This window comes from Bombina bombina, chromosome 7 (assembly GCF_027579735.1).
Source record: "Bombina bombina isolate aBomBom1 chromosome 7, aBomBom1.pri, whole genome shotgun sequence".
Taxonomy (NCBI): domain Eukaryota; kingdom Metazoa; phylum Chordata; class Amphibia; order Anura; family Bombinatoridae; genus Bombina; species Bombina bombina.
The window spans coordinates 243,574,081-243,592,170 of NC_069505.1; the positions used below are offsets into that span (position 1 = coordinate 243,574,081).

General features: G+C 42.9%; 1 protein-coding gene across 1 annotated transcript in view; it reads left to right on the top strand.

Moving 5' to 3' along the window:
- The window catches only part of TMF1 (TATA element modulatory factor 1), a 197,874-nt gene that overhangs the window by 69,279 nt on the left and 110,505 nt on the right, over nt 1-18,090 (top strand). Inside the window, exon 10 of the mRNA XM_053720684.1 lies at nt 11,726-11,882. Within this exon, the coding sequence (XP_053576659.1) occupies nt 11,726-11,882 (157 nt within the window). The remainder of the gene's footprint in view (nt 1-11,725; nt 11,883-18,090) is intronic.

Sequence of the window (18,090 nt, forward strand, 5' to 3'; positions counted from 1 at the left end):
GTTTCCGTTTCCGGCGTCATACGTGTCGCCGGAAGTTGCGTCATTTTTTGACGTTATTTTGCGCCAAAAATGTCGGCGTTCCGGATGTGGCGTCATTTTGGCGCCAAAAAGCATTTAGGCGCTAAATAATGTGGGCGTCTTATTGGCGCGAAAAATATGGGCGTCGCTTTTGTCTCCACATTATTTAAGTCTCATTTTTCATTGCTTCTGGTTGCTAGAAGCTTGTTCTTTGGCATTTTTTCCCATTCCTGAAACTGTCATTTAAGGAATTTGATCAATTTTGCTTTATATATATGTTGTTTTTTCTCTTACATATTGCAAGATGTCTCACGTTGCATCTGAGTCAGAAGATACTACAGGAAAATCGCTGTCTAGTGCTGGATCTACCAAAGCTAAGTGTATCTGCTGTAAACTTTTGGTAGCTATTCCTCCAGCTGTTGTTTGTATTGATTGTCATGACAAACTTGTTAAAGCAGATATTTCCTTTAGTAAAGTACCATTGCCTGTTGCAGTTCCTTCAACATCTAAGGTGCAGAATGTTCCTGATAATATAAGAGATTTTGTTTCTGAATCCATAAAGAAGGCTATGTCTGTTATTTCTCCTTCTAGTAAACGTAAAAAATCTTTTAAAACTTCTCTCCCTACAGATGAATTTTTAAATGAACATCATCATTCTGATTCTGATGACTCTTCTGGTTCAGAGGATTCTGTCTCAGAGGTTGATGCTGATAAATCTTCATATTTATTTAAAATGGAATTTATTCGTTCTTTACTTAAAGAAGTACTAATTGCTTTAGAAATAGAGGATTCTGGTCCTCTTGATACTAATTCTAAACGTTTGGATAAGGTATTTAAAGCTCCTGTGGTTATTCCAGAAGTTTTTCCTGTTCCTAATGCTATTTCTGCAGTAATTTCCAAAGAATGGGATAAATTGGGTAATTCATTTACTCCTTCTAAACGTTTTAAGTGATTATATCCTGTGCCGTCTGACAGATTAGAATTTTGGGACAAAATCCCTAAAGTTGATGGGGCTATTTCTACCCTTGCTAAACGTACTACTATTCCTACGTCAGATGGTACTTCGTTTAAGGATCCTTTAGATAGGAAAATTGAATCCTTTCTAAGAAAAGCTTATCTGTGTTCAGGTAATCTTCTTAGACCTGCTATATCTTTGGCTGATGTTGCTGCAGCTTCAACTTTCTGGTTGGAAACTTTAGCGCAACAAGTAACACATCATGATTCTCATGATATTATTATTCTTCTACAGCATGCTAATAATTTTATCTGTGATGCCATTTTTGATATTATCAGAGTTGATGTCAGGTTTATGTCTCTAGCTATTTTAGCTAGAAGAGCTTTATGGCTTAAAACTTGGAATGCTGATATGGCTTCTAAATCAACTTTACTTTCCATTTCTTTCCAGGGTAACAAATTATTTGGTTCTCAGTTGGATTCCATTATTTCAACTGTTACTGGTGGGAAAGGAACTTTTTTACCACAGGATAAAAAATCTAAAGGTAAAAGCAGGGCTAATAATCGTTTTCGTACCTTTCGTTTCAACAAAGAACAAAAGCCTGATCCTTCATCCTCAGGAGCAGTTTCAGTTTGGAAACCATCTCCAGTCTGGAATAAATCCAAGCCAGCTAGAAAGGCAAAGCCTGCTTCTAAGTCCACATGAAGGTGCGGCCCTCATTCCAGCTCAGCTGGTAGGGGGCAGGTTACGTTTTTTCAAGGAAATTTGGATCAATTCTGTTCACAATCTTTGGATTCAGAACATTGTTTCAGAAGGGTACAGAATTGGTTTCAAGATGAGACCTCCTGCAAAGAGATTTTTTCTTTCCCGTGTCCCAGTAAATCCAGTAAAAGCTCAAGCATTTCTGAAATGTGTTTCAGATCTAGAGTTGACTGGAGTAATTATGCCAGTTCCAGTTCTGGAACAGGGGATGGGGTTTTATTCAAATCTCTTCATTGTACCAAAGAAGGAGAATTCCTTCAGACCAGTTCTGGATCTAAAAATATTGAATCGTTATGTAAGAATACCAACGTTCAAGATGGTAACTGTAAGGACTATCTTGCCTTTTGTTCAGCAAGGGAATTATATGTCCACAATAGATTTACAGGATGCATATCTGCATATTCCGATTCATCCAGATCATTATCAGTTCCTGAGATTCTCTTTTCTGGACAAGCATTACCAGTTTGTGGCTCTGCCGTTTGGCCTAGCTACAGCTCCAAGAATTTTTACAAAGGTTCTCGGTGCCCTTCTGTCTGTAATCAGAGAACAGGGTATTGTGGTATTTCCTTATTTGGACGATATCTTGGTACTTGCTCAGTCTTCACATTTAGCAGAATCTCATACGAATCGACTTGTGTTGTTTCTTCAAGATCATGGTTGGAGGATCAATTTACCAAAAAGTTCTTTGATTCCTCAGACAAGGGTAACCTTTCTGGGTTTCCAGATGGATTCAGTGTCCATGACTCTGTCTTTAACAGACAAGAGACGTCTAAAATTGATTGCAGCTTGTCGAAACCTTCAGTCACAATCATTCCCTTCGGTAGCCTTATGCACGGAAATTCTAGGTCTTATGACTGCTGCATCGGACGCGATCCCCTTTGCTCGTTTTCACATGCGACCTCTTCAGCTCTGTATGCTGAAGCAATGGTGCAAGGATTACACGAAGATATCTCAATTAATATCTTTAAAACCGATTGTTCGACACTCTCTAACATGGTGGACAGATCACCATCGTTTAATTCAGGGGGCTTCTTTTGTGCTTCCGACCTGGACTGTAATTTCAACAGATGCAAGTCTCACAGGTTGGGGAGCTGTGTGGGGATCTCTGACGGCACAAGGAGTTTGGGAATCTCAGGAGGTGAGATTACCGATCAATATTTTGGAACTCCGTGCAATTTTCAGAGCTCTTCAGTTTTGGCCTCTTCTGAAGAGAGAATCGTTCATTTGTTTTCAGACAGACAATGTCACAACTGTGGCATACATCAATCATCAAGGAGGGACTCACAGTCCTCTGGCTATGAAAGAAGTATCTCAAATTTTGGTTTGGGCGGAATCCAGCTCCTGTCTAATCTCTGCGGTTCATATCCCAGGTATAGACAATTGGGAAGCGGATTATCTCAGTCGCCAAACGTTGCATCCGGGCGAATGGTCTCTTCACCCAGAGGTATTTCTTAAGATTGTTCAAATGTGGGAACTTCCAGAAATAGATCTGATGGCGTCCCATCTAAACAAGAAACTTCCCAGGTATCTGTCCAGATCCCGGGATCCTCAGGCGGAGGCAGTGGATGCATTATCACTTCCTTGGAAGTATCATCCTGCCTATATCTTTCCGCCTCTAGTTCTTCTTCCAAGAGTAATCTCCAAGATTCTGAAGGAATGCTCGTTTGTTCTGCTGGTAGCTCCGGCATGGCCTCACAGGTTTTGGTATGCGGATCTTGTCCGGATGGCCTCTTGCCAACCGTGGACTCTTCCGTTAAGACCAGACCTTCTGTCACAAGGTCCTTTTTTCCATCAGGATCTGAAATCCTTAAATTTAAAGGTATGGAGATTGAACGCTTGATTCTTGGTCAAAGAGGTTTCTCTGACTCTGTGATTAATACTATGTTACAGGCTCGTAAATCTGTATCTCGAGAGATATATTATAGAGTCTGGAAGACTTATATTTCTTGGTGTCTTTCTCATCATTTTTCTTGGCATTCTTTTAGAATACCGAGAATTTTACAGTTTCTTCAGGATGGTTTAGATAAGGGTTTGTCCGCAAGTTCTTTGAAAGGACAAATCTCTGCTCTTTCTGTTCTTTTTCACAGAAAGATTGCTATTCTTCCTGATATTCATTGTTTTGTACAAGCTTTGGTTCGTATAAAACCTGTTATTAAGTCAATTTCTCCTCCTTGGAGTTTGAATTTGGTTCTGGGAGCTCTTCAAGCTCCTCCGTTTGAACCTATGCATTCATTGGACATTAAATTACTTTCTTGGAAAGTTTTGTTCCTTTTGGCCATCTCTTCTGCCAGAAGAAGTTTCTGAATTATCTGCTCTTTCTTGTGAGTCTCCTTTTCTGATTTTTCATCAGGATAAGGCGGTGTTGCGAACTTCTTTTGAATTTTTACCTAAAGTTGTGAATTCCAACAACATTAGTAGAGAAATTGTGGTTCCTTCATTATGTCCTAATCCTAAGAATTCTAAGGAGAAATCGTTGCATTCTTTGGATGTTGTTAGAGCTTTGAAATATTATGTTGAAGCTACGAAATCTTTCCGTAAGACTTCTAGTTTATTTGTTATCTTTTCCGGTTCTAGAAAAGGCCAGAAAGCTTCTGCCATTTCTTTGGCATCTTGGTTGAAATCTTTAATTCATCTTGCCTATGTTGAGTCGGGTAAAACTCCGCCTCAAAGAATTACAGCTCATTCTACTAGGTCAGTTTCTACTTCCTGGGCGTTTAGGAATGAAGCTTCGGTTGACCAGATTTGCAAAGCAGCAACTTGGTCCTCTTTGCATACTTTTACTAAATTCTACCATTTTGATGTATTTTCTTCTTCTGAAGCAGTTTTTGGTAGAAAAGTACTTCAGGCAGCGGTTTCAGTTTGAATCTTCTGCTTATGTTTTTCATTAAACTTTATTTTTGGGTGTGGATTATTTTCAGCAGGAATTGGCTGTCTTTATTTTATCCCTCCCTCTCTAGTGACTCTTGTGTGGAAAGATCCACATCTTGGGTAGTCATTATCCCATACGTCACTAGCTCATGGACTCTTGCTAATTACATGAAAGAAAACATAATTTATGTAAGAACTTACCTGATAAATTCATTTCTTTCATATTAGCAAGAGTCCATGAGGCCCGCCCTTTTTTTGTGGTGGTTATGATTTTTGTATAAAGCACAATTATTCCAATTCCTTATTTTATATGCTTTCGCACTTTATCACCCCACTTCTTGGCTATTCGTTAAACTGAATTGTGGGTGTGGTGAGGGGTGTATTTATAGGCATTTTGAGGTTTGGGAAACTTTGCCCCTCCTGGTAGGAATGTATATCCCATACGTCACTAGCTCATGGACTCTTGCTAATATGAAAGAAATGAATTTATCAGGTAAGTTCTTACATAAATTATGTTTTTGTCCCAGGCAGAAATAGAAGAAGAATCTGCCGGTGATTTCTATGATCTTAGCAGGTTGTAACTAAGATCCATTGCTGTTCTCACACATAACTGAAGAGAGAGGTAACTTCAGCTGGGGAATGGCGTGCAGGTTATCCTGCTATGAGGTATGTGCAGTTAAAATTTTTTTCTAGAGATGTAAATGCTAGAAAATGCTGCTGATACCAGATTTAATGTAAGGTAAGCCTGAATACAGTGATTTAATAGTGACTGGTATCATGCTTACTTTCAGAGGTAATACTCTTATAGATTTGCAATATAAAACGTTTGCTGGAAATGTTTAAGCATTTTTATATATACTTTGGTGATAAAACTTTATTGGGGCCTAGTTTTTCCACATGGCTGGCTTAAATTTGCCTAGAAACAGTTTCCTGAGGCTTTCCACTGTTTTAACATGTGTGGGAGGGGCCTAATTTAGCGCTTTATTGCGCAGTAACTTTTACAAACTGAGACATCCAGCTTCCTCCAGGAGTCCCCTGAATGCTGTAGGACCTCTCTGAAGGGCTCTTAGGCTTTCCAAAATCGTTTGTTGGGGAAGGTAGGGCCCCAGCAGAGCTGGGGCAGTTTGTTGTGACTGTTAAAAAACGTCTATCGTTTTTTTAATCCGTTTTTTGAACTAAGGGGTTAATCATCCATTTGCAAGTGGGTGCAATGCTCTGTTAGCTTATTATACACACTGTAAAAAGTTCGTTTGATTTACTGCCTTTTTTCACTGTTTTTCAAATTCTGACAAAATTTGTTTCTCTTAAAGGTACAGTACCGTTTTTATTTTTTGCTTGTTAACTTGATTTAAAGTGTTTTCCAAGCTTGCTAGTCTCATTGCTAGTCTGTTAAAACATGTCTGACATAGAGGAAACTCCTTGTTCATTATGTTTAGAAGCCATGGTGGAACCCTCTCTTAGAATGTGTACCAAATGTACTGATTTCACTTTAAGCAATAAAGATCATATTCTGTCTTTAAAAAATTTATCACCAGAGGAATCTGACGAGGGGGAAGTTATGCCGACTAACTCGCCCCACGTGTCAGACCCTTTAACTCCCGCTCAAGGGACTCACGCTCTAATGGCGCCAAGTACATCTAGTGCGCCCATAGCGTTTAATTTACAAGACATGGCGGCGGTCATGGATAATACACTGTCAGCGGTATTATCCAGACTACCTGGGTTTAGAGGAAAGCGAGACAGCTCTGGAGTTAGAAGATATACAGAGCATACTGACGCTTTAAGAGCTATGTCTGATACTCCCTCACAATATGCAGAAGCTGAGGAAGGAGAGCTTCTTTCTGTGGGTGATGTTTCTGACTCAGGGAAGAGGATTCAACCTGATTCTGATATGTCTACATTTAAATTTAAGCTTGAACACCTCCGCGTATTGCTCAGGTCGGTTTTAGCTGCTCTGAATGACTGTGATACTATTGCAGTGCCAGAGAAATTGTGTAGATTGGATAAATACTATGCAGTGCCGGTGTGCACTGATGTTTTTCCAATACCTAAAAGGTTTACAGAAATTATTTCTAAGGAATGGGATAGACCTGGTGTGCCGTTCTCTCCCCCTCCTATTTTTAAGAAAATGTTTCCAATAGATGCCACCACACGGGACTTATGGCAGACAGTCCCTAAGGTGGAGGGAGCAGTTTCTACCCTAGCTAAGCGTACTACTATCCCTGTCGAGGACAGTTGTGCTTTCTCAGATCCAATGGATAAGAAGTTAGAGGGTTACCTTAAGAAAATGTTTATTCAACAAGGTTTTATTCTACAGCCCCTAGCATGGATTGCCCCAGTCACTGCTGCTGCGGCTTTCTGGTTTGAGTCTCTGGAAGAGGCTTTGCAGGTAGAGACCCCATTGGATGACATACTTGACAAGGTTAGAGCACTTAAGCTAGCCAATTCTTTTGTTTCTGATGCCATTGTTCATTTGACTAAACTAACGGCTAAGAATTCTGGTTTTGCTATTCAAGCGCGCAGGGCGCTATGGCTTAAATCATGGTCAGCTGACGTTACTTCAAAGTCTAAGCTGCTTAACATTCCCTTCAAGGGGCAAACCCTATTCGGGCCTGGTATGAAGGAGATCATTTCTGATATCACTGGAGGAAAAGGTCATGCCCTTCCTCAGGATAGGTCCAAGTCAAGGGCCAAACAGACTAATTTTCGTGCCTTTCGAAACTTCAAGGCGAGTTCAGCATCAACTTCCTCTAATACAAAACAAGAGGGAACTTTTGCTCAGTCCAAGTCGGTCTTGAAACCTAATCAGACCTGGAACAAAGGCAAGCAGGCCAAGAAACCTGCTGTTGCCTCTAAGACAGCATGAAGGATCGGCCCTCTATCCGGTAACGGATCTTGTAGGGGGCAGACTTTCGCTCTTCGCCCAGGCTTGGGCAAGAGATGTCCAGGATCCCTGGGCGTTGGAAATTATATCCCAGGGATATCTTCTGGGCTTCAAAGCTTCCCCTCCAAAAGGGAGATTTCACCTTTCACAATTATCTGCAAACCAGATAAAGAGAGAGGCATTCTTACACTGTGTTCAAGACCTCCTAGTTATGGGAGTGATCCATCAGGTTCCAAAGGAGGAACAGGGACAGGGATTTTACTCAAATCTGTTTGTGGTTCCCAAAAAAGAGGGAACCTTCAGACCAATTTTAGATCTCAAGATCTTAAACAAATTCCTCAGAGTTCCATCATCCAAGATGGAGACTATTCGTACCATCCTACCTATGATCCAGGAGGGTTAATATATGACTCTGGTGGATTTAAAGGATGCTTATCTTCACTTTCCGATACACAAAGATCATCATCGGTTTCTCAGGTTTGCCTTCCTAGACAGGCATTACCAGTTTGTAGCTCTTCCCTTTGGATTAGCTACAGCCCCAAGAATCTTTACGAAGGTTCTGGGGTCACTTCTGGCGGTCCTAAGACCGCGGGGCATAGCAGAGGCCCCTTATTTAGACGACATGATACAGGCGTCAAATTTCAAAATTGCCAATTCTCATACGGACATAGTTCTGGCATTTCTGAGGTCGCATGGGTGGAAGGTGAACGAAGAAAAGAGATCTCTATCCCCTCTCACAAGAGTCTCCTTTCTGGGAACTCTAATCGATTCTGTAGAAATGAGGATTTACCTGACAGAGTCCAGGTTATCAAAACTTCTAAATTCCTGCCATGTTCTTCATTCCATTTCTCGCCCTTCGGTGGCTCAGTGTATGGAAGTAATCGGCTTAATGGTAGCGGCAATGGACATAGTTCCGTTTGCTCGCCTACATCTCAGACGGCTGCAACTATGCATGCTCAGTCAGTGGAATGGGGATTACACAGATTTGTCCCCTCTACTAAATCTGGATTAAGAGACCAGGAATTATCTTCTCTGGTGGCTATCTCGGGTCCATCTGTCCAAAGGTATGACCTTTCGCAGGCCAGATTGGACAATAGTAACGACAGATGCCAGCCTTATAGGCTGGGGGGCAGTCTGGAACTCCCTGAAGGCTCAGGGATCGTGGACTCAGGAGGAGACACTCCTTCCAATAAACATTCTGGAACTGAGAGCGATATTCAATGCTCTTCAGGCTTGGCCTCAGCTAGCGACAATGAGGTTCATCAGATTTCAGTCGGACAACATCACGACTGTGGCTTACATCAACCATCAAGGGGGAACAAGGAGTTCCCTAGCGATGTTAGAAGTCTCAAAGATAATTCGCTGGGCAGAGATTCACTCTTGCCACCTATCAGCTATCCATATCCCAGGAGTAGAGAACTGGGAGGCGGATTTTCTAAGTCGTCAGACTTTTCATCCGGGGGAGTGGGAACTCCATCCGGAGGTGTTTGCACAATTTATTCTTCGTTGGGGCAAACCAGAACTGGATCTCATGGCGTCTCGCCAGAACGCCAAACTTCCTTGTTACGGATCCAGGTCCAGGGATCCCAAGGCGACGCTGATAGATGCTCTAGCAGCACCTTGGTCTTTCAACCTGGCTTATGTGTTTCCACCGTTTCATCTGCTCCCTCGTCTGATTGCCAAAATCAAGCAGGAGAGAGCATCGGTGATCTTGATAGCGCCTGCGTGGCCACGCAGGACTTGGTATGCAGATCTGGTGGACATGTCATCCTTTCCACCATGGACTCTGCCGCTGAGACAGGATCTTCTACTTCAAGGTCCTTTCAACCATCCAAATCTACTTTCTCTGAGACTGACTGCCTGGAAATTGAACGCTTGATTTTATCAAAGCGTGGCTTCTCCGAGTCAGTCATTGATACCTTAATTCAGGCACGAAAGCCTGTCACCAGGAAAATCTATCATAAGATATGGCGTAAATAACTTTATTGGTGTGAATACAAGGGTTACTCATGGAGTAAGGTCAGGATTCCCAAGATATTGTCTTTTCTCCAAGAAGGATTGGAAAAAGGATTGTCAGCTAGTTCCTTAAAGGGACAGATTTCTGCTCTGTCTATTCTTTTGCACAAGCGTCTGGCGGATGTTCCAGACGTTCAGGCATTTTGTCAGGCTTTAGTTAGAATCAAGCCTGTATTTAAACCTGTTGCTCCGCCATGGAGCTTAAAGTTGGTTCTTAAGGTTCTTCAAGGGGTTCCGTTTGAACCTCTTCATTCCATAGATATCAAACTTTTAACTTGGAAAGTTCTTTTTTTGGTAGCCATTTCCTCGGCTCGTAGAGTTTCCGAGTTATCTGCCTTACAATGTGATTCTCCTTATCTGATCTTCCATGCAGATAAGGTGGTTCTGCGTACCAAACCTGGGTTTTTGCCTAAGGTGGTATCTAATAAGAATATCAATCAGGAGATTGTTGTTCCATCATTGTGTCCTAACCCTTCTTCAAAGAAGGAACGTCTATTGCACAATCTTGATGTGGTTCGTGCTTTAAAGTATTATTTACAAGCTACTAAGGTTTTTCGTCAAACATCTGCTTTGTTTGTTGTCTACTCTGGACAGAGGAGAGGCCAAAAGGCTTCGGCAACCTCTCTTTTGTTTTGTCTAAGAAGCATAATCCGCTTGGCTTATGAGACTGCTGGCCAGCAGCCTCCTGAAAGGATTACAGCTCACTCTACTAGAGATGAGGCTTCTGTTGAACAGATTTGCAAGGCGGCGACTTGGTCTTCGCTTCATACCTTTTCAAAATTCTATAAATTCGATACTTTGGCTTCTTCGGAGGCTATTTTTGGGAGAAAGGTTTTACAGGCAGTGATACCTTCAGTTTAAGTTCCTGCCTTGTTCCTCCCTTCATCCGTGTACTTTAGCTTTGGTATTGGTATCCCACAAGTAATGGATGATCCTTGGACTGAATACACCTTACAAGAGAAAACATAATTTATGCTTACCTGATAAATTTATTTCTCTTGTGGTGTATCCAGTCCACGGCCCGCCCTGTCATTTTAAGGCAGGTATTTTTTAACTTTAAACTACAGTCACCACTGCACCCTATGGTTTCTCCTTTCTCTGCTTGTCTTCGGTCGAATGACTGGATATGGCAGTTGGGGGAGGAGCTATGTAGCAGCTCTGCTGTGGGTGATCCTCTTGCAACTTCCTGTTGGGAAGGAGAATATCCCACAAGTAATGGATGATCCGTGGACTGGATACACCACAAGAGAAATAAATTTATCAGGTAAGCATAAATTATGTTTTTATTGATGCCGGCATCATATCTTTCATTTTTTTATGTTTGAAACTTGCATTTTAGTTAAAGGAAATTAAAGTACCTTTGTCGTATCCAATATACGTTCTACTTGCCTATCTTCATGGAATATAATATATAGAAATTATTTTATATAAAACCTTTTTTTTCACCAAATTTATATCTTATTCTTTGGTTAGCTCCAATCAAGGAGCGCTTTTTGTCCTGCACCTTTTGTTCTTTCTACTGTTATCCTTGTACCCATGGGCAGCGCTGCGGAATCTGTCGGCGCTTTATGAATAAATAATAATAATTCTTTGTAGATCAAGAAACCTCATAAATGCATTATCGTTTTAACCCCTTTCCTCCCTTAGGACGCTCTATGCCGTCCTAACTGCAATGGGCTTTAACGCCCTTAGGACGGCATAAAACGTCCTAGTCTTTTGGCTTCCTGAATGGGATCGTGGGCTGGAGGGCGTGCCTAGCGTCATAGGAACTCCCCCCAGACACAGTCCAATCATTGAAATCACGCGATTGTGATTTAACTTTTTTAACTTATTTGTTTACATTGAAACATAAGTCTGGGCGGAAAGGGGTTAAAGTAAAGCTGATAGCTGTATTAAATACAAATTAGTGTTCAGTGACTTGATATTGGCTGATACAGAAATCTGCCAGGAACAGGCGACAGCTCAGTGGTTTGTTCTATGACCCAGTTAGCTGGTTAATTCTCCCCTGAACAAGGCAAATGGCAACCCCAGACAGTGGTCTAATATACAGATACATAAAACATGCTAAACAAAAGCCTGCCTACTTTGAAGAAGCTTTGTCTTGTACTATACACACACATTGATTTATTTTGCAAGAAAATGTGTCTTTTATTGGAAGAAAATAAGAAATGACACAGAATGTCTTTTTTTATTCTTTCTTTTGTTATTAAACTACAAAACAGAGGCTTCAGGAAGGGGAGTCACGGAGCCAAGAGCTGAGTCATAGTGTGACATCTGCCACTCGCCCGCTTCTTCGCCAGATTGAAAACCTCCAGGCGACACTAGCAGCGCAGACTTCATCCTGGGAAAAGCTGGAGAAAAACCTTTCGGACAGACTCAGTAAGAGCTGTAACATAAACGACAGAATCATACACTAGCTATGTAATGCACTATATTAGCTCCCACTGCAGCTGTTATCTCAAATGCATTAAAGTGATGGCAAAAAAAGAAAAGTTTGGAATCTAAGAGATATTTTACAGGGACTTTAATAGATAACTTCTAATGAAGATGTGCTGTAACTTACATTTATCTAGCCGTGCCATTCTAATACTCTGTGCTCCAGCCGCCCTCTTCAAAACTGAACTGGACAACTGTTGAACTATTAGGTCACCAAAAAAATTAGTTTTAAAGTGGGTGCCGGAGCATGGGGTATTAGAATGGCACGGCTAGATTATAAAGTAAGCTATAGCGCATTTTATTAGAAGTGATCAGTTAAAGTACCTGTAAAATATTGCTTGGATTCCGGACTTTTAAAACATGTAAAGTTTCCCATCACTTTGTTGTGTTAGATTTGCTCTCGGTAGCAGTTTTCTCGGCCTGGCATCTAGCAACAAATCACTTTAATGGCAGTATGCGTAACTGAACTGGTGTCTTTAGTAAGTTGAAGCTCTTTTGTATATTTCCATCTAAAGGGGAGGAGAGTCCACGGCTTCATTCATTACTATTGGGAATTAAGAACCTGGCCACCAGGAGGAGGCAAAGACACCCCAGCCAAAGGCTTAAATACCTCCCCCACTTCCCTCATCCCCCAGTCATTCTTTGCCTTTCGTCACAGGAGGATGGCGGAGGAGTGCAGGAGTTTCGGAGTAATCTCTTATGGAGGGTAGTACTCTTCGCAGTGGGACTGGAGTTTTAAGTAGTCCTGTCAGCCTCTCAGTGAGAGCCTGGGTGAAAGTTAGAGTCCAGAGATGCAGGGAGAGTCTTTCTGCGAAACCATTCCGACTCATATTAACAGCTCCATAAGCAATCAGCATTGATGAGTTTTGCTGCCTACTTTCTTTACTCAAGTCCATGTCAGAAGCGAGGCTACTAACCTGTCACACTTGAAGGGCCGTGTTCCTGTTCTACGGCGTAGATTCTGGTAAGATCGTTTAATTTTTTTATTAATAATTATAACATACAGTGTAGCGCCTTTTTATCTTTAACAGAATCAAGGGTTAATATTCCTGGAAAGGGGATTATTGAACAGGGTGGGTTTATACATGATATTGTTTATTGTCATTGCTGTGCTATGTGCGAGATGAGGCTCTGGCAATGTGTGGAACTTTTAGGTTACTTGTGGAAACTTGCGCAGCCATTTTTTGGCACGTTTTTCCCTAGTGCAGGGGCGGTCCTGCCAGGCTTTCCATGTGACTGGGTGTGGCTAGCTATTCTTCCTGTGGATGTGTGGCGCAGGAGACAGTGCGGTTTCTGTTGTCCGGGTCCTAGGAGGTGGTGAGTGCCCCGGCCATTTGTGGTATAAAGGTGCCTTTTTAATAAAGTTAGACTAACCAAGCGGTAAGCGTTGGAGAACTCTGACGCGTTGGAAGGCTCTCCTTACTTCATAAAGTCTCATTCCTGTATTTATTGTGAGGAGGTTCTGGTAGACCAGCCTGCTCAACTATGTTCCACATGCCTTGATTAAGTTACAACATCTAAATGTAAACGGATGTCTAGTACTACTGAGCTGTCCACCTCTGAGGGCTCTGAGGGCTCTTCGTCCCGGGAGGTACGTCCCCTACATTCATCTTCGATTGCACATGCAGTACCCTGGGGTCCAACCGTTACTCCTTTGGGAGAGATTCGTTGGCCGTCAGACTTTGCGGACCAACTGGAATCAGCGGTTTCGAAAGTAATCCATGCCTTACCACGCTCTGCTAAGCGCAAGCGTAGGGTTTATCATAGCGGCCTGGCCCAGGGTTTGTCATTGCCAATGGGAGATCCAGAGACTCTTAACGATGACGACGAGGCCCACTCTGACTCTTCAGAGGAGGCCCCTTCTGGGTGGGAGTCCGTATCATCTAAACCACCGGCGGCGGAGGAGCCTGGTTATAAGTTTAGGATGGAGAATTTGTGCTTTCTGCTACGGCAGGTGGTTGCTACTCTGGAGTTTCTGGAACCTAAGATACCGGAGGAACCTGCGATTCCTAAGCTGGACATGGTATACGAGGACAGGGTAGTACCCCAGTCTTTCCCGATTCCTGTTAAGATGGCTAATATTATTAAGAACGAATGGGAGCGATTAGGTTCTTCCTTTTCCCCTTCTTCTTTTAAAAAACTGTTCCATGTTCCGGACTCTCAGCTTGAGCTGTGGGGGACCATCCCCAAGGTGGATGGGGCTGTCTCTACACTCGCGAAACAGACGACTATTCCCCTTGAGGATAGTTCGTCGTTTAAAGAGCCCATGCATAAAAAGCTGGAAAACATGTTAAGAAAGATGTTCCTGCACACAGGGTTTGTTTTTCAGCCAGCATCGGCCGTTGCGGCGGTTGCTGGAGCTGCGACATATTGGTGTGAATTCCTGTGTGAAATGTTCGAGGGGGAGACATCCATCGACGAGATACAGGAGAAGATTAAGGCGCTGAAGATCGCCAATTCTTTTACCTGTGATGCCAATATGCAAATTATTCGCCTGAATGCTAAGGTATCAGGTTTTTCTGTTTTGGCGCACAGGGCCCTGTGGCTAAAATCTTGGTCGGCGGACATGACCTCTAAGGTGAGGCTGTTGTCCTTGCCTTTTTCAGGAAAGATCCTGTTCGGTCCGGGATTGGATTCGATTAGATCCACAGTTACGGGAGGCAAGGAAGCTTTCCTACAGCAGGATAAGAATGCTAAGCCTAAAGGATCTACCTTTCGTGCGGACAAGGCCCCAGTGCCAGCAGCCCGCCGGAAAAACGGGCCAGTCCAAGGGATTTTTAAAGCCGGCTCAATCTTGGAACAAGTCTAAGCAGAGCAAGAAGCCAGCCGAGACCAAATCGGCATGAATGGTCGTCCCCTGACCGGTCTCCGAATGACATAGGGGGCAGATTATCTCTATTCTCAGACGCATGGTTACAGGACCCTTGGGTTCTAGAAGTGGTCTTTCAGGGTTACAGGAATAGGGTTCAGATCCCATTCCTCCTGTCAAACCTGTCTTCAAGACCAGAGAATAGAGAGGCCTTTCTAGAGTGTTTGAGAGATCTCGCCTCTCTCTGGGTTATCTTACCATTACCCCTGGCAGAAAGGGGTCTAGGGTACTAATCCAACCTTTTTTTGGTTCCAAAGAAGGAGTGCACGTTCCGCACAATTCTGTGTTTAAACAAGTTTCTGAGTGTTCCATCATTCAAAATGGAAACGATCAGATCTATTCTGCCCCTAGTTCAAGAGGGACAGTTCATGATGACTATAGACTTGAAGGACGCTTACCTTCATGTACCTTCTTGGTGGATTCATCCAGAGCAGCTTTCCATGGGGTCATCCTTCTTGAGACCGTCCTGGGAGATTATGACCACGGACGCCAGTTTGTCAGGATGGGGAGCTGTTTGGGGTGCCAGGATGGCACTAGGAAAGTGGTCCAGGGACGAGTCTCTCCTTCCAATCAACATCCTAGAATTACGAGCAATCTACAATGCTCTGAAGGCATGGCCTTCTCTGGGGTCGGTCAGTTTCATCAGATTCCAGACCGACAACATCACCTCGTTGGCTTACATCTACCATCATGGGGGTACGAGGAGCTCCCTCGCGATGAGGGAGGTGTTTCGGATTCTGGAGTGGGTGGAGTCCCACGACTGCTCGCTCTCATTGATTCACATTCCGGGTGTGGACAACTGGGAGGCGGACTTTCTCAGCAGACAGTCCTTCCATCCGGGGGAATGGTCTCTTCACCCCGAAGTGTTTATGGAGATTTGTCACAGATGGGGAACGCCGGAGATAGATCTCATGGCGTCCAGACTCAATTGCAAACTACCTCGATAAGGGTCGAAGTCCAGGGATCCCCAGGCAGAGCTGATAGATGCCTTAGGGGTTCTTTGGGGATTCAGCCTAGCTTACATTTTTTCTCCATTACCACTTCTACCTTGCATAGTATCAAACAGGAGCGGGCCTCGGACATTCTGATTGCTCCTTGGTGGCCGCGGAGGACGTGGTTTACAGATCTGGTGGGGATGTCATCCTCTCCACTGTGGAGGTTACCCTGTCGCAGGGATCTGCTGTCACAGGGCCCCTTTCAGCATCAAAATCTAGATTCTCTGAGGCTGACTGCGTGGAGATTGAACGCCTAGTCTTAGCTAAGAGAGGCTTTTCTGAAGGTGTTATTAATACTCTCATTCAGGCAAGGAAGCCAGTCACTCGTCGCATCAACCATACGGTGTGGAGGACTTACTTGTCCTGGTGTGAGAAGCATGGATATCCTTGGCATAAGGTGAAGGTATCCAGGATTCTGTCCTTTCTCCAGGATGGCTTGGAGAAGGGTCTTGCTGCTAGTTCCTTAAAGGGACAGATTTCGGCATTATCAGTCTTGTTGCATAGGAGACTCGCTGAACTCCCTGACATACAATCTTTTGTTCAGGCTCTGTCTAGAATCAGACCTGTCTTTAGGCAGTCGGCTCCGTCTTGGAGCTTAAACTTAGTCCTTAAGGTTTTGCACAGGGTTCCGTTTGAACCTATGCATTCCATAGACATTAAGGTTCTTCCTGTTGGCTATTGCATCGGCAAGCAGAGTATCTGAGCTTGCTGCTTTGCCATGTGACCCTCCTTATCTGGTCATGCGGATAAGGCAGTACTGCGCGCTGAGTTGGGGTTTCTCCCCAAGGTGGTGTCTAACTGTAACATCAATCAGGGAATAATTGTTCCTTCTTTGTGTCCTAACCCGTCTTCTTCAAAGGAGAGGTTACTTCATAACCTGGATGTGGTTCGTGCCTTGAAATTTTATCTTCAGGCTACTTTTTCAGACAGTCTACATCTCTATTTGTGGTGTATTCAGGTAAGCGCAAGGGGCAAAGGTCCTCTGCTACTTCTTTGTCTTTTTGGTTGAGGAGCTTGATTCGCTTGGCTTATGAGACAGCGGGACATAGGCCTCTATAGAGGATCACAGCTCATTCAACTAGAGCTGTGACTTCGTCTTGGGCTTTCAAGAATGAGGCCTCTATGGAGCAAATTTGTAAGGCGGCTGCCTGGTACTCCTTACACACTTTTTTTTTTACAAAGTTTTACAAGTTTGATGTTTTTGCTTCTGCGGAAGCTGTTTTTGGGAGAAAGGTTTTGCAGGCTGTGGTGCCCTCAGATTAGGGTCTGCATTTTACCCTCCCTGTTTCATTCAGTGTCCTCTAGAGCAGTGGTTCTCAACCTAAGTGACCACAAGGCCCAGTAAATTTTAGCCGGACCTGTCCAGGGCCCGGTAAGCATCGGCGGTGGGTTGGAGTAGGTTTGGAAGAAATTACAGCTAGACATTATGTGACATAAAACTTTATTAATACCAACAAGGCTATAGAAATATTACAATATCAACAGGCATAAAAAGAATAAATATTATGCCTAAATGTATAACAAAAAGGTTAATTAATGTGACTTTTGCTGACACTTTTCCTTTATTAGTTTGTCCAACTGCGGTTTCAGATTAGTAACAGCCAGTCTCAAACAATCCTGAAGATGAAGCCTGTTTCTTTGTTTTGTTTTTAAAAGTGTCATGGCTGAGAAACCAGTTTCACACAAATAAGTAGTAGCAAAACAGAGAAGAAACTTGATGGCTATTTCATGTAAGTGTTTATACTCCTCCTTCACCTTCATCCAAAACTTGGTCAGACTTTTGTTCTGAAAATCTTTTTCAAGTTGTTTGTCACATGAGAGTTCCAATAGAGTTTCTTTGGCTTCATAAGGCAAGCTGTTGTCATGACCAATAAATGGATTGACTATCCACATATTCTCTTTCCTGGGATCTTTTTCTTCAGGAAAAAAGCTTTGGAATGCCTTCAAAAGTGCTTCAAGATGTTCTTTTATATGTTTTTTTTTACAACTTCTAAGTCAAAGCCAGTGTCTTCTTGGTGAAACTCACTGAATGCTGCAAACATTTCAAAATTATTTCTTTCAATCATTTCAACCCACAGAGATAGTTTCTTCTTGAAACCTTCCACTTTTTTTGCTGCTGTGAAAATATTTGTCATTTCTCCTTGCAGACCCAAGTTTAACTCATTTATCTTTGAGAAAATGTCACTCAGGTAAGCAAGTCTAGCCACCCATCCTTCATCTTGAAATAAACCAGCCATTTCATGTTTTCTGCTCAGTAAGAACACTTCTACCTCCTTCCTCATTTCAA